Source organism: Canis lupus, chromosome 2 (assembly GCF_011100685.1).
Source record: "Canis lupus familiaris isolate Mischka breed German Shepherd chromosome 2, alternate assembly UU_Cfam_GSD_1.0, whole genome shotgun sequence".
NCBI lineage: Eukaryota > Metazoa > Chordata > Mammalia > Carnivora > Canidae > Canis > Canis lupus.
The window spans coordinates 35,136,814-35,159,620 of record NC_049223.1 but is presented as its reverse complement, the minus strand read 5'-3'; the positions used below and the strand labels follow the sequence as shown (position 1 = coordinate 35,159,620).

General features: G+C 39.8%; 4 protein-coding genes across 8 annotated transcripts in view; all 4 read right to left on the bottom strand.

Annotated features, from left to right (window-relative positions):
• LOC111091928 (protocadherin alpha-1-like) overlaps positions 1 to 22,807 on the bottom strand; it is a 171,777-nt gene that overhangs the window by 50,651 nt on the left and 98,319 nt on the right.
• The window catches only part of LOC111091918 (protocadherin alpha-4-like), a 164,332-nt gene that overhangs the window by 50,655 nt on the left and 90,870 nt on the right, over positions 1 to 22,807 (bottom strand).
• PCDHA13 (protocadherin alpha 13) overlaps positions 1 to 22,807 on the bottom strand; it is a 172,056-nt gene that overhangs the window by 84,788 nt on the left and 64,461 nt on the right. The window contains exon 1 of one of the 5 annotated variants that reach the window (XM_038530365.1): positions 18,311 to 20,887. The exons of the other annotated variants lie outside the window; for them this stretch is intronic. Coding sequence (XP_038386293.1) covers positions 18,311 to 20,770 — 2,460 coding nt within the window. The 5' untranslated portion in view covers positions 20,771 to 20,887. Of the gene's footprint in view, positions 1 to 18,310; positions 20,888 to 22,807 lie in introns of those variants that run through there. 5 annotated transcript variants of the gene reach the window in all.
• LOC119863934 (protocadherin alpha-12-like) overlaps positions 1 to 22,807 on the bottom strand; it is a 77,026-nt gene that overhangs the window by 50,656 nt on the left and 3,563 nt on the right.

Genomic DNA, 22,807 nt, shown 5'->3' with positions numbered 1-22,807 from the left:
AAAAACCCATCCCCCTTCACATACCTCTCAGACTTCTGGCTTTCCCCCCTTTTCCCATTTCTGTCTAAACTGCCACTGATGGGACGCTTGGGTGGCTGAGTGGTTGAGCATCTGCCTTCGGCTCAGGTACTGATCCTGGGGTCCTGGGATGAGTCCTGCATCAGGTTCCCAGCAGAGAGCCTGCTTCTCCCTCTGCCTGTGTCTCTGCCTCTCTTTCTCTGTGTCTCTCATGAATAAATGAATAAAATCTTTTAAAAATAAAATTAAAAAATAAACTGCCACTGATGATTATTTTTAAAGGGTTTAATTTCTGTCAAGCATAAGTGAATAGCACTCACCTAATAGGATTTGTCCCACCATCTGCCTCCCTATCTTTAGGCATAACTGGGATTTGTGGGAAAATAATATTTAGGAGATATTTGGGATATTTAGATATCTCAAAGATGAGTTTTTCCTTTTGTATAAGTAGGTGAACATTAAATCATAAATCAACAAAACTTCTCATTAGCAGAACCTAATATTTTATTTTGTCATTTTATGCCATTTTCCATAATTTCCCCTAATTCAGGTATTTTCGAGCTTAAATTAGGCACAAGTACAACTTTAAGTGGACTCAATACAAAAACAGTCTTGTTTTCTGCAGGGGTTCTATTGCCAAAACTATTATTATAAAGCTCTCCCAACCAAACCTAGCCTTAAATTATAAATTCCCAAGATTTCTAGCAAATACATAAGCTCCTACCAAAGATCTCACAGCCAAATAAGAAAATAGTAAATCTGACACATACTACAGAGTTTGTCAACAAAAGTGATGAGGAATAGAAGGAGAGAAACAGTCACCTTTAGCCCAGAAGGCTGACCACTGGCCTGCATAGTTTTAATAAGGGTCAAATACATCCTTAAAGGGTCTCATGACTGCCTGTGCATCTTACTGATAGTTTATATCGAACTGAAAGTACCAGAGAAATCCTACAGAAGTAGTTTTATGAGTAGAAATTTGAAGAAACATTTATGATCTAATACTCCCTGCATGTCCTCTCCCCCTTGAGCACTAAGTATATAGCCACCAGCTTCATACAACAAAAAAACGTAGCTCTTTCTGCCCATGGGTCCTGTCCCTGTCCCGTGCTACTTAAATAAATTACTAAGTTGTTACTAAGTTGCACGTTACATTACATCTCAGGAATTTCTTTTTTTTAAGATTTATTTATTTATTCATTTATGATAGACACACACACATACACAGAGAGAGAGAGAGAGAGGCAGAGACACAGGCAGAGGGAGAAGCAGGCTCCATGCCAGGAGCCCGATGCAGGACTCGATCCTGGGACTCGATCCTGGGACCCCAGGATCGCACCCTGGGCCAAAGGCAGGCGTTAAACCGCTGAGCCACCCAGGGATCCCCATCTCAGGAATTTCTTGGCCACTCTGCTCAACTACCCATAACAAAAGGATATTGCATTTAAGACAAAATTAAGATTATATTTTATTTTATTAAATACTTTATTTATTTATTCATGAGAGACACAGAGAGAGGTAGAGACACAGCAGAAAGAGAAGCAGGCTCCCCATGAGGAACCCCATATGGGACTCGATCCCAGGATTCCAGGATCACGCCCTAAGTTGAAGTCAGATGCTCAACCACTGAGCCACCCAGGACTCCCTAAAATTAAGATTTTAAACCAGATTTTCTTAGTGCTTAAGATTATTCCTTGGGAATATATTATGTACTTAAACTGACTTAAAAGACAGGACATCAACATCACATTAAGCAAATTTTCATCCTGTAAAAGTTGATGTAGTGTCCAAATCAAGTCCCCCCAATCCCAAATCAAGTCTAGTAGAGTAGGAGTTCTTTGAGGGTAGAGGCCTCTATCCTCAAATTTTGTTTTCTTAAGTATCTAGCTAGGCTCTAAAGCACTCTCAATATACAACATCCTCTGCCACTTTTTTCTTGCATCCATTACCAATAACATATTACTACAGAATTTCTTTCTCAAAATTCTAATCCTAAGGAACTAGTTTTTCTCCATAACATAATACTATATAAAGAATCTTGAATCTTTCTTCATGAATTTTCACTGACTCTATATTGTTTACTTACTACTTTTTATAATTATGTACCAATTTTTTAAAAATTACTTTTTTCTAAAAATCTTTTTCTATTTCATCTTCAAAGTGTAGCCCTCAGAACTTAAAGTCATACTCCAGGTTGATCACATCTGGTGCAAAAGAGGAGCTCTGGCCCTTTTGATGCAGGCTGGCTGGGCTCAGGGACCCAGAAGGGATCCCAAAAGACCAGCAAAGAGGTTCTTGGCTTCACACAGGCTAGAAATCAAACACAAGCCATGGGGAAGTGAGAACAGAATTTATTGAAGATTTGTGGAGAGATCAGATACAGACAGTGTGTCTGGGAGACTCAGAATGAAAAGGGAGCTTGGGGTTTAGGGTTTTGATTGAAGATGTTGGTCTGGTATAGGTGTCCCTTCAGGCATTCAGGAACTGGTCAAACAAGGACAAGTGCTTAAGTGTCCTTGGTAAGTCACTTATGCTCTGGGAGCAAGGGTCTTAGTGTTATGTTAAGGTGTCTGGAGTCAGTGATCTTGGAAAATGTTCATTACAACCTTGCTCAGTCATTCCTTAGACCTTATCTGTTATGCTGAAAGACCCCCCAAAATCATTAGCTCCTTGACCTTTATAAGGAAGACATACATTAAGGCACAAATAAGGTGGGGTATAGGTCCTAGCAAGAATAGAAGCAGGAAAAGGAACAAAAAAGGGCAATTCTTTCATGCAGTCTCTTCAGTTTCTCTGTCTAGATCTAATCTTATACATGCCTTAATGTATGTTCTCCTGGTAACAGTCAAGGAGTTAATGATTTCTTCAGATTCTTCCAGCACAACAGATAACATCTAAGGAATGACCAATCGAGGTTGTCATGAATGTTTTCCAAGACCAGAGCCTCAGTGACTTATGGAGGATGTCTAAGAACTCATCCTTGTTTTGACCAATTCCTGGATGCCTGGGGGACACATATACCAGACCATGGTCTTCAATTAAAACCCTAAACCCCAAGCAAAGGTGAAACACTCTCCTTTCTTTTCTGAGTCTCCCAGACTATCTGTATCTGCTCTCTATATAAATCTTCAGTAAACTCTGCTCTTATTTCCTCCAGGCTCATGTTTGATTTCCATCCTGTATCAAGTCAAGGACCCTCTTGTCTGGTCCTGTGGGACCCTCCTCTGGATCCTTGGACCCAGCCAGCCTGAATCACTTTCATTATAAATACTACACACCAAGGAACAGAGTCTAAAATTGCATCGAACTCTTTTTTTTTTTAGAGATTTTATTTATCCATTCATGAGAGACAGAGAGAGAGAGAGAGAGAGAGAGGCAGAGACACAGGCAGAGGGAGAAGCAGGTTCCATGCAAGGAGCCCGATCCGGGACTCGATTCCGGGTCTCCGGGATCACACCCCGGGCTGCAGGCGGCGTCAAACCGCTGCGCCACCAGGGCTGCCCGCATCTAACTCTTGAACACCCACATCACATACTTTTTTCATGATGGACTGAAAACTAAAATTCATTTTTTTTCTAGATGCTCTTAAGCCACAGATCCAAAAGTCCTAGACTTTTACACTTTTTCTTTTTACTCAAACTTGCTGAATATCATTGGGTTAAAGGCTAGTTCAATCACATATTTTACCTATGTGCAAATTTTGTATTACTACATATTTGGTAAGCAGTCACACTAGATCTTCGTCTGAACTACAGATGAAAGTTTTCATCAGGTGTAGCTGAAATAAAGGCCTACAACCATTACCAACCAACGCTCCTGACGTCAGCTTAACCTGAAATAAAAATCTGACAGTCTCTTTCTCTCTGTCTCTCTCATGAGTAAATAAATAAAACCTTTAAAAAAATCTGACAGTCTGTTAACATTCTTTAAAAAGGACTCTACACAAATCTCACATTATAGTTTCAAAACATGCTAAACAAAATATTACTAGATCATTATAATAGATGCTTAAAAGAAATTTGATAAAAATTTGACAGCTGTCACAAAACAATGACTATTTTCATTTTAAACAGTAAAACACCAGAATCAGGGGGATCCCTGGGTGGCTCAGCGGTTTAGCACCTGCCTTTGGCCCAGGGCGCGATCCTGGAGTCCCGGGATCGAGTCCTACATCGGGCTCCCGGCATGGAGCCTGCTTCTCCCTCTGCCTGTGTCTCTGCCTCTCTCTCTCTCTCTCTCTCTATCATGAATAAATAAATAAAATATTAAAACAAAAACAAAAACAAAAACAAAACACACCAGAATCATTTCCACGAAAAATCATGAGCATAATAAGACACTTCATGTCATAGTTATTATTCAGTATTAACTTGGGTATTCTAGACAACACAAGATAAAGAAATGTGTGTGTGTGTGTGTGTGTGTGTGTGTGTGTGTGTTAGAAAGGAGGATAACATATATTGTTAGGTGATAGGTTTATAGGTAATATAATTTTCCACTCCTAATATCCCAGACAATTTACGAAGAAATAATTTGAACTAGGGACACCTGGGTGGCTCAGTGGTTGAGCGTCTGCCTTGGGCTCAGGGCGTGATTCTAGGGTCCTGGAATCAAGTCTCACATCAGGCTCTCCACAGGGAGCTTGCTTCTCCCTCTATGTCTCTCTCTCTCTCTCTCTCTCTCTGTCTTTCATAAATAAATAAATAAAATCTAAATAATAATATTTTGAACTAAAAAGAGTTCAGTAACATGATTAGCTTTCATCTTTGATGAAACTCCGTAAAAACATTTGAACTTCAACCATTATATATATGAAGAGAAGTTACCAAGTGCCATGAAAATTGAACCAAGATGTGAGAACATGTAAGAGTGAATTCCTGCCACTGGAGACTTGGAAAGAGCTGGTGGACTGGAGTTTTCCAGAGTGGTACTTCATATTGAGATGCAAAACAAATGATCCCCTTGTTTGGAACTACAGGGAAGCAAAATATGCCACCCCAAAATGTCTCTTTGGCTAGCGCATTATTTTGGACTGGTTATTTTTTTCCAAGTTTTTCTAAATTCCAGTTAGCATACAGTACAATATTAATTTCAGGTATAGAATTCAGTGGTTCAAAGTTATATACGACAACCAGCACTCATCACAGGCTGGTTATTTTTTAAATATTTTATTTATTTATTTCTTGGAAAGAGAGGGAAAGAGTACACGCGCACACAAGCAGGCTAGGTGGCAGGCAGCGGGAGACGGAGAAGCAGGCTCCTGGGTGAGCAGAGAGCCTGATGTGGGGCTCAATCCCAGGCCTCTGGGATCATGACCTGAGCCAAAGACAGATGTTTAACCGACTGAGACACCCAGGTGCTCCACAGGCTGTTTTTTTTTTTTTTTTTTTTTTTTTAAGAAACGGAAGTTTTTCATTTCTGTCTCTCCTCTAACTGCCTAAAATAATTTAGAGGACCTGCTCTGGGAAGGGAGCTATCACCATAGATAACTGCAGCATAATATGAACTAGACATGGAAGAACCTAGCAAGGCCTGTTTGATCAAAGTCCTCCCTATGTCATTTTTTTCTTGGACACATTTGTTTACCAAACATTTACTCTTTCCATTCTTCCTATGAATTGCCTTCTTCAGCTTTGAAGCCTTAGGCCCTATCCTTGTTGTCTCTTTAGTTCAGAAAGTCATATACGTACTTCATTTTGCCTAACTTTGGAATCTTTCATGTTTATGGGGATTCCCAGTAGGTATGTAATTAAATTTTATTTTCTCCTGTTAATCTGCATCATGTTAATTTAATTCTTAGAACAGCCAAAACAACTTTGAAGGAATAGAGAAAAAATTTTCCTTCCCAGATCGGAACAAAAAGATCTAGGCACATAAGTTGAATCAGGTAGGATTCTCCTATAATCGTCTTTGTCAGCACAAAATATAAGAGAAAGCAAGACTAAATGTGACAGACAGCAGAGGCAGTCTTATTTCAAGAGTGAACCTAAGGATGTATGTAGCACAGTGAAGAGAAAATTCTGGATAACAAATTGCTCTGCAGTTGCCAATTCTCATCAGTTGGAGATATGTAAAGGCTAAGATACACACAAATCATTCTACCAAACAGTAATAAGAAAACATTCATGTCAATCCAGAGAAGTGCTAGCCCATCCATTTACATTCTTCACCTGCAGACAGCTAATCTTGAAGGAACTCCTTTTAAAAAATGAATGGGAAATATCAGAGAGGGTGACAGAACATGAGAGACTCCTAACTCTGGGACACAAACAAGGGTAGTGGAAGGGGAGGTCAGTGGGGACTGGGGTGACTGGGTGATGGGTACTGAAGGGGACACTTAACAGGACAAGCACTGAGTGCTATACTATATGTTGGCAAATTGAACTCCAATAAAAAAACATACAAAAAATTTTAAAATGAGCAATAATTAAAAATAAGTCAAAATAGGACTTCCATAAATACTATAAGAAATATTAGAAAATAAACATGTACATCTATCTCACTGCCAGAGCCACAAGGGGATCTTTCTTGGATGTTCACTGTGAGAACTTGGTGACATTCCTTACTACATCCCTAGGTTTACTCTTGTGCAGAATTATTGGACTAGAGGTTAAAATAACAAGATCCAACTATATGTCATCTAGAGAAGGCACCTTTAGATTCAAAGATAAGTTGAAAGTAAAAGATGGAAAAACATATATTATGAAAATAGCATGAGCACTGGGTGTTATACTACATGTTGGCAAATCGAATTTAAATAAAAAACATAAAAAAGAAAAAAGAAAATAGTAACCACAAGAGAGCTGCAGTGGCTATACTAATATCAGACAAAAATATTGTGAGGAGGGGATCCCTGGGTGGCTCAGTGATTTGGCACCTGCCTCCTGGAGTCCTGGGATCCAGTCCCGCGTCGGGCTCCCGGCACGGAGCCTGCTTCTCCCTCTGCCTGTGTCTCTGCCTCTCTCCCTCTCTCTCTCTCTCTGTGTGTGTGTGTATGTGTCTATCATAAATAAATAAATAAATAGGGATCCCTGGGTGCCGCAGCGGTTTGGTGCCTGCCTTTGGCCCAGGGCGCGATCCTGGAGACTCGGGATCGAATCCCACGTCAGGCTCCCGGTGCATGGAGCCTGCTTCTCCCTCTGCCTGTGTCTCTGCCTCTCTCTCTCTGTAACTATCATAAATAAATAAAAATTAAAAAAAAATAAAAATATTTTAAAAATAAATAAATAAATAAATAAATCTTTAAAAAAATATTGCGAGGAAAAAAGAGGGATATTTCATAATAACAAAAGAGTTGATTAGGAAATTATAACAATTATAAACGTATAGACAGTTAACAACAGAGCCCCAAACACATAAAACAAAAGCTAATAAATGAAAGGAGAAACAGACAATTCAATTCTAATAGCTGGAGATTTTAATACGTTACTTCCAGCAATGGATAACAAGTAGGTAGATAATCAGTAACGAAATGGAAGGCTTTTAAAAAACACTGTAAACTAGCTAGACCTAAAAGACATCTACAGAATACTCAACCAATTATAGCACAATATATATTTTTCTCAAGTATGCATAGAACATTCTCCATAACAGGCACATACTAAGTGTCAAGCAGATAACTATGCACCAGTTATCAACACCAAGAGAGGACTCTAATACTGCTGCCCATTGCATCACGGTGTCAGAGTTGCCAAGAAAAACATGATATAGTCAGGCAGGATGGAGCAGCATTGTACTTACATAGAGAAAAGACAGAGCAAGATCAGCTTCAGTATTGAGCATCAGTACTCCATGGCCATGGGTTTCTCCTAGGCTGTTGCAGAGCAATACGCCTATGTGCACCCATCTTGTGCCACATTAGAAAGGCCTTTTCCCCTCTTCTCAGAGAACAGATAAAACAGTGGGGTTGGCCAGGTGCCACTTGATTCACATGCTCCAACTGGAGACAAAAGAGTTTCAGTGAGCCTGAAACAAGGAAAGATATTCTCACACAAGATGATAAGCCTAGCACAGGCTGGTAGACTCCATTTCTTGGTAAGGAAGTGTCCCAACCCCAAGGCCCATTCTTACGTGACTGAGTGAAAGTTGAAAGACTGCACATGAGAGTGCCCTTCTCAACACTGTGCCATAAAAAAAAAGCTTCAATAAATCTAAAAGGACTGATATAAAAAAAATTTTTTTTAATTTAAAAAAAGGACTGATATCATACAACATTTGTTCTCTGACCATAATGGAGTGAAATTAGAAATCAATAACAAAATAAAGTTTGGGGAATTGACAAATATGTGCAAATTAAATCACCTATGCCAAAATAATCAATGGGTCAAAGAAGAACAAGGAAAATTAGGAAATACTCTTAGATGAATGAAAATAAAGACACAATATATGAAAACTTATGGAATGCAACTAAAGCAGTGCTCAGAGGAAAATGTATAGTTGTGATGTTGACACTGAAAAGGAAGAAATGCCTCAAATCAATAACCTCACCTGCTAGTTTAAGACACCCGAAAAATAAAAGCAAACCAAATCTAAAGCAAACAGGAGGGAAATGATTAGGATTAAAGCATAAATAGATAAAGAAAAGAAAAATAGGAGAAAAGGATGACAAAGCCACAAGCTGGTTCTTTGAAAAGACCAACATAATCGACAAACCTTTACCTAGACTAACCAAAAAGCAAGAAAATGAAAATTACTAAAACCAGAAATGAAAGGAGACATTACTACAGTCCTTAAAGAAATAAAAGATAAGAGAATACTATAAACAACTGTATGCCAGTAAATGAGTAACTTAGATGAAACAAATTCCTAGAATACACAAATACTGAGTTTTAAAAAAGTAGAAAATCTAAATGGACCTATGAAAAGTAAAAAGATTGCATTAGTAACATCAGAACTACACAGAAAACAAAAACAGGACCAAAAGGCATCATGAATGAATTCTACCAAACATTTTAGTAAGCATTAATAGCAGCTCTTTTTTTTAAAGATTTTATTTATTTATTCATGAGAAACACACAGAGAGAGAGGCAGAGACACAGGCAGAGGGAGAAGCAGGCTCCATGCAGGGACCCTGACGTGGGACTCGACCCTGGGTCCCCAGGATCAGGCCCTGGGCTGAAGGCAGCGCTAAACCGCTGAGCCACCTGGGCTGCCTTAATAGCAGTTCTTTACAAATTCTTCCAAAGAACAGAAGAAGAGCAAAGGGCACCGGGGTGGCTCAGCTGGTTAAGCATCTGACTCTTGATTTCAGCTCAGGACATGATCCAGGGGTCCTGAGATGGAGCCCCACATCCATGCTTAGCATAAAGTCTGCTTGTCCTTTTCCTTCTGCTCATCCTCTCCTCTGCTTTCTTATAAATAAATAAATAAACTCTTTTTTAAGAAGAGGAGCAAATACTTCCTGGTTCATTCTGAGGGTAATATTGCACTGATATCCAAAACCAAAGACATCACCAGAAAAGAACACTACAGACCACTACCTTGTATGACTATAAACACAAAAACACTCAATATACTAGAAAACTAAATTCAGCAATACATATAAAGGAATTATACACTATTACCAAGTAAGAGTTATCCCAGAAATGCAAAGTTGGTTTAGCATCTGAAAATAAATAAATGTAATATATCTTACATATTAGTTTGCTCGGGTTACTATAACAAACTAAGTCACTAAGACTAGGTGACTTAACAACAGAAATTAAAAAAAAAAACAGAAATTTATTCTTTCATAATTCTGAAGGCTAGAGGGGATCCCTGGGTGGCTCAGTGGTTTGGCGCCTGCCTTTGGCCCAGGGCGCGATCCTGGAGTCCCGGGATCGAGTCCTGCGTCGGGCTCCTGGTGTAGAGCCTGCTTCTCCGTCCTCCTGTGTCTCTGCCTCTCTCTTTCTCTCTCTACATCTATCATGAATAAATAAATAAATAAATAAATAAATAAATAAATCTTTAAAAAATTCTGAAGGCTAGAATTCAATGATCAAGATCATTGTGTCATTCAAGATCAATGTGTCACCAGGGTTAGCATCTTTTGAGGCTTCTCTCATTGGCTTGTAAATGGCCATCTTCTCCCTGTGTCTTCACATGATCTTCCCTCTGTGTATGTTGATGATCTAATGTCCTCTTTTTCAAAAAGATTGATTGATTGATTGGTTGATTGATTTTAGAGAGAGTATATGTGAGCAGGAGGAGGGGTAGAGTCCTAATTTCTTTTTTAAGATTTTATTTATTTATTCATGAGAGACACAAAGAGAGAGAGGCAGAGACATAGGCAGAGAGAGAAGCATACTCCTCACAGAGAACTCGATGTGGGACTCCATCCCAGGACTACAGGATCACGCCCTGAGCTGAAGGCAGACACCAAACCATTGAGCCATCCAGGCATCCCCGAGTCCTAATTTTGTAAAAGGACATCAGTCATATTGCATTAAGGTCCACCTTAATGACTTAATTAATGACTTAATTTTAACTCAATTACCTCTTTTAAAATATCTCCAAATATAATTTCAAATAAATTGTGAGGTACATGGGTTGGGACACCAGCATATGAATTTTGGAGGGACACAATTCAGCCCACAGTGATATATCTGATTAACATACAAAAACTACATGGTCATCTCAATACATGCAGATGAATCATTTGACAAAATCCAACACAACTTAAAAATAGAATCAGCCAACAGACTAGGAACAGAAGGGAATTTCCTCATCCTGATCGGAGCATTCATGAAACAAAGAATGAAAAACAGAAGAGAAACAATGAAGCTAAAAGCTGGTTCCTTGAAAGATCAACAAAACTGACAAAACTTTAGGAAGATTGACCAAGAGAAAGAGCCACAAGACTAAAATTACCAAAACCAAAAATGAAAGAGGGATTATTATTATTGACCTACTGAAAAGTAACATTATAGTTACAGGTGAAAAACTGTTCTTTTGCTCCAAGGCCAGCAACAAGTCAGGAATGTTTTCTCTAACCATTTCTATTCAACATTGCACTAGTGGCTCTAGCTAACACAATCAGGCAAGAATACAAAATCTAAGACATTCAAATGAAATGGAAAGTAAGATTAAAACTATCTTTATTTCCAGATGACATGCCCTTGTACATTGAAAATCCTAAAGAATCCACTAAAAGCTAAATAAGTGACATCAGTGCGGTTATAGGATAAAAGATTAATATAAAAATCCATCTGTTATATTTTACACACTAACCATTGTAAAAATGAACCAACAAAGAATGAAATAAAACAATTCCATTTACAATAGCATCATAAATCTAAAATATTAAGGAATAAATTTAACAAAAGAAATATAAAATGTGTACTCTGAAAACTACACAACACTGTTGAAATAATTAAAGATCTAAACAAATAGGGGAGAAATCCCATGTTCATGGATCAGAAGATCTTATGTTGTTAACATGGCAATATTGCCCAAATGGATCTATAGATTTAACATACTCCCTTCAAAAGTAAGCTAGTTTCCTTGCAGAAATTGACAAAGTGATCCAAAAATTCATATGGAAATGCAGGTCACCAGAACAGCCAAGACAATCTTGAAAAAAAGAACAAAGTTGGAGAACCAATAGTTTCTAAAACTTGCCACAAAACTACTACAATAAAGAGAGTATGATACTGAGATAAGGATAGACGTATAAATCAATTGAATAGAAACAGAATTCCAGAAATTAACCCCCACATTTATTAATCAATTGATTTTCTTTTCTTTTTTCTTTTTAAATATTTCATTTTAAGTAATTTCTATACTCAAATTGGGGGTCAAACTTACAAGCCAGAGATCAAGAGTCTCATGCTCTACTGACTGAGTCAGCCAGGTGTCCTTTGATCAACTGATTTTCAACAATGGTTCCCCAACAGGGAAATATTAGTTCTTTCAACAAATGATGCCAGGATAACTGGATATCCACTTACAAAAGTATGAAGTTGGACCAGTACCTCACACCATCTACAAATATTAATTCAAAATGTATCAAAATTATGTCAGCAAAATATCAGAATAAGAAGTTCCAGCCCTTATTCCCCCCACAAAAATACCATTAACAACAACATATGGGCCAAAATTCCTTTATGAATTGAATTGATTGATTGAATTGAATTGATTCCTGAATCCAGTTATGATGCTGAAGTTCACCAGGTGAATACAAAGCTGAAATAGCTGCACTGGGACAAATACAAAGAATAATTTTACTTTGCTCACATCAGCCCCTCACCCATGCTGGCACACCTCAGCACCAGAAAAGAACACCCTGCTTGCTACTTCACCTTCAAGGGAGAGAAGAGTATAGCATGTGTCCAGTGTATCAGCTTCTCAGAAGGCTGCCTTAAGGACTGGTTTCTATATTGCCTCAATCAGAACTGATTGAACTGGCATAGTCTGGATGCCTGGGGGCTATGGAGAACAAAAAATACTAAGGGAGCATCTCGCTCCTTTGGGAAGGAGGGAGAGAGGGACATCTGGTGGCTCAGCGGTTGAACATCTGCCTTTGGCTCAGGGGCATGATCCTGGGGTCCAGGGATTGAGTCTCACATCAGGCTCCCGTTGAGGAGCCTGCTTCTCTCTCTGCCTATGTCTCTGACTCTCTCTCTGTGTCTCTCATGAATAAATAAAATCTTTAAAACAAAAAAAAGGAAGGAGGGAGAGAAGTGAAGGTGTGTCTGGCTTTTAGGGTTTTGGAAAGTAAGAAACTGGTATCTGTTTTACCTGACTTGGGGTGCTGACAGGAAACCAGCATACTTTGGATGCCTAATGACCACTAGGAACAAGGGAGAACAGCTCAATGCTGTAGAACCAGAAACTGAAATGCAGCAGACAATAGAGGGAGCAAAAAGATCATTTAAAATTATCCAGTCAAAAGGAACACTCTAGGAAACAAACTGAGGGTTGCTGGAGGGGTGGTTGGTGGGGGATAGGGTAATTGGGTGATGCGCACGAAGGAGGACACTTGATGTAATGAGCACTGGGTGTTATATGCAACTGATGAGTCTCTAAATTCTATCTCTAAAACTAATAGTGCACTATATGTTAACTAAATAGAATTTAAATTTAAAAAACTGTTTAAGGAGCAAAAAGAAAAAATAGTGAAAAGGAAGGAAGAAAGCCTGATGGGACATATGGGACTTATGGGTCACCTTTAAAAGAAACTATCACTGGAATCTCAGAAGGAGAAGAGGGAAAGGGGTAGGAAGCTTATTTAAAGAAATAATTGGAGAGAACTTCTCAAATATGGGGAAAGATCTAGACATCCAAGTTCATAAAGCTAAAAGATCACCCCAAAACGTCAATCCAAAACAATGTTCTCTAGGATGAGTTATAATAAAACTGTATAAACCAAAGACAAAGAGAGAATTTTAATAAAGAAGAACAAGAGAGAAACATTTCTCTCTTACAAACAAACTCCCATTAGGCTATCACCAGAAACACTGCAAGCCAGGATAGAATGGGGTGATATAATTCAAAGTGCTGAAATAAAAATAAACCACCAATCAAGAATACTTTATGCAGCAAAGTTATCCTTCAGAAATTAAGGCAAGATAAAGATTTTTTTAAATACACAAAAGCTTGGGGAAATTCATCACCATTAGACTTCCCTTACAAGAAATGATGAAAGGAGTTCTTCAAGCTGAAATGAAAGGATGATAACTAGTAACATGAGAACATGAAAATATATTATATGCTAGTAAAGGTAAAGTGTAGAATCAGATTCACAATATCCCAACATTGTAATATGGTAGTATAACCACTTTACTATAAGGGTTAAAGAACAAAAATATTTAAAATAGAACAAAAATATTACAAATAGGGTGTTAATGGATACACCCTATAAAAAGGCATAAATTATGGGACACCTAGATGGCTCAGCAGTTGAGCATCTACTAAGGGTGTGATCCTGGGATCCCAGAGTCCTGGGATCAAGTCTCACATCAGGCTCCCTGCAAGGAGTCTGCTTCTCCTTCTGTCTATGTCTCTGCCTCTCTCCCTGTGTCTCTCATGAATAAATAAATAAAAATTTAAAAAAATACATAAACTGTGACAACAGAAACATAAAATGGGAAGAAGTAAAAGAATAGTTTTGCATGTGATCAAAGCAAAGTTGTCAGCTTAAAATAGAATTTTATCTATAAGAGGCTTCAAGTAAATCACAGATAACCATAAAACAAAAAGCTAGAGTAGATACACACAAGATAAAGAAAAGGAAATGAAATTATTCTACTATGGAAAATCATCAATTCACAAAGGAAGACAGCAAGAGGAGGGGAAAAAAGGAACAAAATTACCATAAAACAGCAAGAAAACAATTAATAGGTTGGACATAGTTAAGTCTTTACCTATCAATAATTATTTTAAATGAAAATAGATTAAATTCTCCAATCAGAGGCACGAAGCAGCTGAATGGATTAAAAACAAGACCCAGGTATATGCTGCCTCCAAGATATTCACTTCAGTTTCAAGGATATACATAGGTTTAAAGTGAAGAGAAGATAAAAGACAGTCCAGGCAAATGAAAAGAGAGAGCGAAGTAGCTATATTTATATCAGAAAAAACTGACTTTAAGTAAAAATAATGGAGTCAATTCATCAAGAGGATATAACAATTATTATACATCTACCCAACATGAGAGCGCATAAATATATAAATCAAATACTAACATATCTGAAGGGAGTAATAGACATTACAGTAACAGCAGAGGACTTCAATACCCCACTTTCATCTATGGATGGATGATCCAGACAGATAATAAATAAGAAAATATTGAAGTTTAACTCTACTTTAAACCAAGCGGAACTGACAGATATATACCTGCCAACCTCAGTAGAATACACATTCTTCTCAAGCACACAAGTAACATTGTCCAGGATAGATCATGTGCTATGTCACAACATAAGTCTCAGCAAACATTAAATGACTGAAATCATACAGAGTAGCTTTTCTGGCTACGATCATACAAAACTAGAAGTTGATAAACGGAAGAAAACTAGAAAATTCACAAATATGTGGAAATTAAATAACATTCCTGAAAAACAGTGGGTTAATGATTAAATCAAAGGGAAATAATACTTTGAAGCCAGTGAAAATGGAAACACAATGTACCAAAACTTAAGGGATGCATAAAAAGCAGGGCTAAGAGGGAAATTTATAGCAATAGATAACTACATTAAGAAAAATGATGTTGGGGCATGGAGGTGGCACAGTCAGTTAAGTGTTGGACTCTTGGTTTCCACTCAGTGTTGTGAGACCATGCCAGGTGGGGCTCCATACTCAGAGCAGAGTCTGCTTAAGACTCTATCTGCCCTTCCCTCCTTCTTGCTCTCTCTCTCAAATAAATAAATCTTAAAAAAGAAAAAGAAAAATGATCTCACTTATGTGGAACCTAAAAAAAAACCTTAAAAACTAAATGATACAGAGATCAGATTGGTGCTTGTCATTTGCAGTGGATGGGAATAGGCAAAATGGGTGAAGGGGGACAAAAGGTACAAACTTCTGGTTATAAAATAAATAAGTAATATACAGAACAGTTACTACAGTTAATAATACTAAATTACATATTTGAAGGTTGCTAAAAGAGTAGAGCTAAAAGTTCTTATTACAAGAGAAAAAAGTTTGTAACAATATATGGTGATGGCTGTTAACTAGACTTATTGTGGTGATCATTTCCCAAAACATACAAATATCAAATCATTGTATATCTGAAATGAATATAATTTTATATGTCAGTTATACTTGAATTTTCAAATATACTTATATTAGAAATAAATACCTATTAAATTAATTTAATTAATGGATGTTCCATATAAAAATTAAGATCCTCCTAACTAATTATGGAGACCTTTTCTAAAATCCATAAAAGAAAAATAGACATATTTAATATAAAATATAAAAATACTTTTATATGGAAAAATGTATTGTAATCAATATAAATTGCATAAGAGGAAAAATATTTGTGATATAAGTAGAAGATTAAAGTTAATATCTAATTTTACAGATAACTTTGTAAACTGAAAAACAAATTTTTTTCAAATAAAAATGGGCAAAGAATTTAATTGACAAATCAAAGAAAACCAAATACAAGTAATAATGTGCTCAGTGGCTCACCTATTCAGTGTGGTATATGGAATTAAAATTAAACTAACAATGAGGGGATCCCTGGGTGGCGCAGCGGTTTGGCGCCTGCCTTTGACCCAGGGCGCGATCCTGGAGACCCGGGATCGAGTCCCACGTCGGGCTCCCGGTGCATGGAGCCTGCTTCTCCCTCTGCCTGTGTCTCTGCCTCTCTCTCTCTCTCTCTCTCTCTCTCTCTCTCTCTCATAAATAAATAAAAATTAAAAAAATTAAAAATAAAATAAAATTAAACTAACAATGAGATATCACTCTGGCAGAATATAAGATCATTACTGATTGTTGGTGGAATTTAAAAGAACTACAAAATTCGGGATCTCTGGGTGGCGCAGCAGTTTGGCGCCTGCCTTTGGCCCAGGGCGCGATCCTGGAGACCAGGGATCGAATCCCACGTCAGGCTCCCGGTGCATGGAGCCTGCTTCTCCCTCTGCCTGTGTCTCTGCCTCATTCTCTCTCTCTCTCTGTGACTATCACAAATAAATAAAAATTTAAAAAAATATTTTAAAAAAAAAGAACTACAAAATTCTCAGAAAGTACTCTAACAATGCATTTTAAAATTAAAATTAGGGCAGCCCGGGTAGATCAGTGGCTGAGCGCCTTTGGCCCAGGGTGTGATCCTGGAGATCTGGGATCCAGTCTCATGTCCGGCTCCCCTCCCCTCATGGAGCCTGCTTCTCCCTCTGCCTGTGTCTCTGACTCTCTCTCTGTCTCTCGTGAATAAATAAATAAAATCTTTTAAAATAAATAAATAAAAATTAAATTTAATAAAAATTATTAATGACCTTTGATATATCTATTCCACATCTGAAAGTGAATTTCACAGAAATAAAAGCACCAATATTTTAGAAATATGTAAATGATAGTATAGCAGGGCTTATCAGGGCAAAAGAAGACTTGAAACAAATTGCTAATCAACAGGTGAGTAACTAAATATAGAAAGGATTCACCCTGCATTATGGGGTATTATACAGCTATTAGAAGTATCAGATCTGGGATCCCTGGGTTTAGCGCCTGCCTTTGGCCCAGGGCGTGATCCTGGAGACCCGGGATCGAATCCCACGTCGGGCTCCCAGTACATGGAGCCTGCTTCTCCCTCTGCCTATGTCTCTGCCTCTGTGTGTGTGTGTGTGTGTGACTATCATAAATAAATTTTTAAAAAATTAAAAGTATCAGATTTGTGGGGATTTCCAAAGACATTGGTGTTTGAAAAGTGTAAAATACATTATCTATCCTAATAAACTTTCTAAAATAAACAATAACAAAAAAACCACCAGATGTATGCACGTGTGGAGCAATTAAGTGACTGAAAATAAATAAGAATTTTCTTGACGGGATGAGCACTGGATGTTATGCTATATGTTGGCAAATTGAACTCCAATAAAAAGATTTTAAAAGAGAGAAAATTTTTAAAAGAGAGAGAGAAAATCACGAGCTTGTTAGTATCAGATACCTGACATGAATGGTGATGTGACTAGAAGAAAATGAGGAGGGACCAAATAAAAAAGGTTTTCGTTAAAGAAATGAAAATGAACTTTTAAATGGCATTTTTGTAAAAGGTTATGATTCCCTAAAAAATGTCTATGAGCATACGTATAAATTTTTTAATAGACATTTAAAGTGTAAAAATTCTCATTAGCCTCACTAAAGCAAACTTTTTAAAAAAACAAACATTTTCTAAATGCTTAAGTATTCATAAAGTGTGGTTTCTTGTAAATGCTCACATAGAAAATACTTACAAACTGTAATATGAATAAAAACCCCACGAATTACCATCATAGGCAATTTATTATGCTTTTTTAACTTAACGATTTCAATCAGAACAATTATTTGTTTGTTTAAAGAGACAGAACACGCGCGGGGAGTGGCAGAGAGAGAGAATCTTGAAGCAGACTCAACGACCAGAGTGAGACCCGCTGGAGACTAGAATTCCCGTTCCTGAGATCAGTACCTGAGCCGAAATCAAGAGCTGAATGCTTAACTGACTGAGCCACCCAGACGCAAGCATCTGAACAATAATTCAATCCAAGAGTCAGTAACACTCATTAAATACCATGACGACGCACAATATTAAAGAATAAAGCTACACTGAGAACGAAGAATCTTAAACGATAAAACTGTGAATGAGCTAAAAAGAGTAAAGCAGACTTTGATACGAACTCACCTCTTTCAACTGTTCTGAGTTGTCTTCTCTTTCACCTGTTTCCCCCTTAGAACTCACGCAGGGAGGCAAGCTGGGGCTGAAGGCCATGAGGTCGGCCTTGGGCGGGCCCTCCCCAGAGCACACCCTCTGCCGCCTCTGCTGCGAGTACGACCAGCTCCCCACCGCGCTGGAGCACACCAGCGTGGGCTTCCCCGGCCCGCACGCGCCCTCGCTGGGCGGCGCCGAGCACCGCAGCGCCGTGGACAGCAGCAGCGTGAGCACCAACAGGCTGGACACCGCGCAGATGGCGACGATCAGGTACACGTTGACGTCCACCAGCGCCGCGCCCGCGCCCGCGCCCGCGCCCGCGCCCGCGCCGCCCGCCAACACCCGCGACGACGGCCTGGGCGCCTGGCCGCTCTCCACCAGCGACAGCAGCACAGTGGCCGTGGCCGTCAGCGCCGGCTCGCCGTGGTCCTTCACCAGCACCAGCAGGCGCTGGCGCGGCGCGTCCGCCTCGTCCAGGGCGCGCGTCGTGCTGATCTCGCCCGTGTACAGCGCCACGCGGAACGGGCTGCGCGCGCCCCCCGCCGCCGGCTGCAGCTCGTACGACAGCCACGCGTTGTAGCCCGAGTCCGCGTCCACCGCGCGCACCTTGGCCACCACGTGGCCCGCGCCCACCGCCCGCGACACCGGCTCGCTCAGCGCGCCGCCCCCGCCGCGCGCCCCGGGCAGGGGCAGGGGCAGGGGCAGCGGCAGCAGCGCGGGCGCGTTGTCGTTCTCGTCCAGCACGAACACCTGCAGCGTCACGTTGCTGCCCAGGGGAGGCACGCCCGCGTCGCGCGCGCTCACTTGGAACTGCAGCAGCTCCAGCTCCTCGTGGTCCAGCGGCTGCAGCGCGTACACCTTGCCGCTCTCCGCGTGCACCGACACGTAGCTCGACAGCGCGCGCTCGCCCACGCGCCGCTCCACCAGCGAGTAGGACACCAGCGCGTTCTCCTGCGCGTCCGCGTCCCGCGCCGACACCGTGAAGATGTGGCAGCCGGGCGGGTTGTTCTCCTTCACGAACACCGTGTACTCGGGCTGCGCGAATGCCGGCGCGTTGTCGTTCACGTCGGCCACCTCCACGGACACGCTGGCCGTGGCCGACAGCGAAGGCGAGCCTCCGTCGCGTGCGGTCACTACCAGAGCGTAGTTCGCCACGCTCTCTCTGTCCAGGGCGCTGTCCAGCACCAGCGAATAGTAATTCTTGAAGGTGGACACCAGCTTGAAGGGGACTTGGGGTGTGAGTGAGCAGGTCACCTGCCCGTTGGCGCCAGAGTCACGGTCGGACACGCTGATCAAGGCGATGACGGTGCTGGGCTGAGCATCCTCTCGTACGGGGAGTGCCAGAGAAGTGATGGTAATTTCTGGGGTATTGTCATTTATATCTAGTATTTCCACCAAAATGGTACAGTGACCTGCCATTGGAATATTACTCTTGTCTGTTGCCTCCACCGATATTTCATACAACTTCTTTTCTTCGAAATCTAGTTTACCTTTTGTTCTAATTTCTCCACTGTTGGGATTTATCATAAACGCATATAATACCGCAGGCGATACAGGCCTTCTAAATGAGTAGATTATGTCTCCATTCGTACCGTCATCCAGATCCGTGGCATTTAGCTTGATCACTAATGTTCCATTAAATGCGTCCTCTAACACTGTCACTTTATAAATAAATTGGTCAAATTCTGGGGCATTGTCATTCACATCCAGAATTGTTATCAGCAGCTGAACTGTGCCAGTCAGCTCCGGTTTACCCCCATCACTGGCTGTCAATAATAAACTATGCTCCTGAATTTGCTCTCTGTCCAATGATTTTTTCAACACAAGTGACAACGATGACGTTTGTTCACGATTGTTTTGTGTGTCCAAAGCGAAATACTCGTTGGGATTGATTCGGTAGGTCAAGGCCGAGTTTATTCCAATATCTGCATCGGATGCGCCATCTAGTGGAAACCGAGTTTCTGGGGGTCTAGATTCTGCAATGATAATCCTTTTTTTACTTTCAGGAAACACAGGCGGGTTGTCGTTAATATCTTTAACTTCCACTTCCACATGGAAAACCTGCAGCGGCCTGTCCACGATCACCTCCAGGTGGATGCTGCACTCCGCGCTCCGTCCGCACAGCTCCTCGCGGTCGATCCGAGAATTCACAAACAAAATGCCATTCTGCAGATTCACCTCCAGAAGGTCCCCGTGGCCTTTGGACGCCAGTCGGAAAAGGCGCGGCACCAGCTCCGCCAGCTCCAGCCCCAGGTCCTGGGCGATGCGGCCCACGAAGGTGCCGTGTTTGGCCTCCTCCGGGACCGAGTAGCGGACCTGGCCGCTCGCGGGCTCCTGGACTGCGAGGAGCAGAAGCCAGAGCAACGAACTCAGGGCTCCTGGGTCTCCTCGCCAGGAAAACAGCATAGTACACTCGAAAGGATTCAAATACATCTGAAGTATATGTAATACCTTACCGCAAACTGACCCTCACCGCCTTCTATTGCGGGAAGAGTCACTAGAGGTTCTCCACTATCTGCCCAATTTTCTGCAGGAAGGAACAGAGCACCTTCTTCTGGGAAATGTTCTCAGTGAAGAGCGACACCATGTGCATGAATGTGTAACTGTAAAAAAGATTTGGTCTTCACATTTTCCATTGATGTAGGGGATTTTTTCCTTAGATTTTGTGATGTTTTTCACTGCAAATACGTAATTGAAGATTAAATGTCTTTCTTTCCAGAAAGACATAACCATAACCACCATTTCATCTATACATATCACTAATTAACACATGAAATTTCAAGTGAACTTTCAAAGGGGAAGTTTCAATGAACATGAAAAACACAAAAAGTTCAAAATAACTAAGAATGATCATACCTCAGTAAATCACTGTATTCTGGTCTGTATAGGATGCTAGTTGAAAATTGGCTGAATTCCATTTTCCACAAATATATTTTTGCAAGTGTAAAACTCTCATGCAGAAATTTTTTAAAATATTTTATTTTTAAGTAATCTCTATACCCAATGTGGCTCGAACTCACAACCCTGACATCAATATCAAAGTCACATGCTCTACCAACTGAGCCAGCCAGGCACCCCCATGCAGAATTTTAAAAGAGGAATATTCTACATTCACTTTTGGAAACCAGTCTGCCTACCTCTGGTGGTTTTCGGTTGGGAATATCTTTTTTCCTGCAATATTTATTTAGAACTATTCACACAACAGCCTGTAACTCCAAATGAAAACATAATCAATTATAAGAATAAAACAGATGATTGTGGAAAATATTAATACATGATATACTAGATGTGTAATATCCCCAAAATATGACTGAAATGTAGATAAAATATTTGTATTTAAAGGGAGTGTCCTGTCAATGTATGAGTTTGCATGTGAGCATGTTTGTGCACAAACATGATAATTTAGACCACTAAGATATTACAATGCTTTACATTTTTCTTTGCATAAAAGATGCCAAGAACTAACATCCTATGTATCTGATGGAATTTAAATTAATACCAATAATTTAAACTTCCCTCTTCTCCTCCCTATCCCTGGGGAAAACCTTACTATTATTTAAATTGACTCTGATTTTTCCAAACATCAACAGATAAACAGAGATGTTAACACATCTTTAGCAAGAAAGAAAAGAAGGGAATATTACTTTTACCTATTGTTACAACTATCTTTACCAAGCCACAAATTTCCAGATAAAATAGTGCTATAAAAGACACAGTATAGCTCCAATAATTACCTTGCCTGTTCTGTGCACAATTCTGCAAGACACAATAGTTGAGTTTGTTTCTGCATCTTTGCTCATCTCTGAAAATTTGAGTAGAGTATTTGATATTCTCTTAACGCCATCTTCCAGTCCTGTTACATTACTTTCATTAACATAACTTTACTCTTACCTGAGAACAGCCTCTTGATTCCTTCTGGTTGTTCTTGTCTATCAAGCTCTACCTTATTTCCCTTTTCTCTCCATCTAACCTAGACTACATAGTCAACTATGTAAATTATGTCAAACATCCTCAAAGCACTCACCCACTTATATTACTCCTCAAACATTTTCTTTAGCTTCCAACACACAATATAACTGTTCCTTTTCTCTCTCTCACTGAGCTTCTCCATTTAAGGATGTCACTTCGCCATGATCACTATATTCTCTACAAGTTTACTCACACATTCACCTTGATTTGGGTTTTCAAATGAATTCCTAATTAACTCTTTCCTCCTGCATATAGAGATTCTTCTATATTTTCTTCTCTCTCTTCTCAAATCCCCAACCTCATTTCCACCATTTTATTCTCAGAAAATTTACCCAGAGAGATAAGTAATCAAATATGAACTTGATAGCTCTTCTAATACCAACATTTTTCTTTCCCTACTAAGGGAAGTTGTTTTTTTTTTTTTTTTTAAGTAGGCTCCACTTTGGAACTCATGACCATAAGATCAAGACCTGAACTGAGATGGAGTCATATGCTTTACCG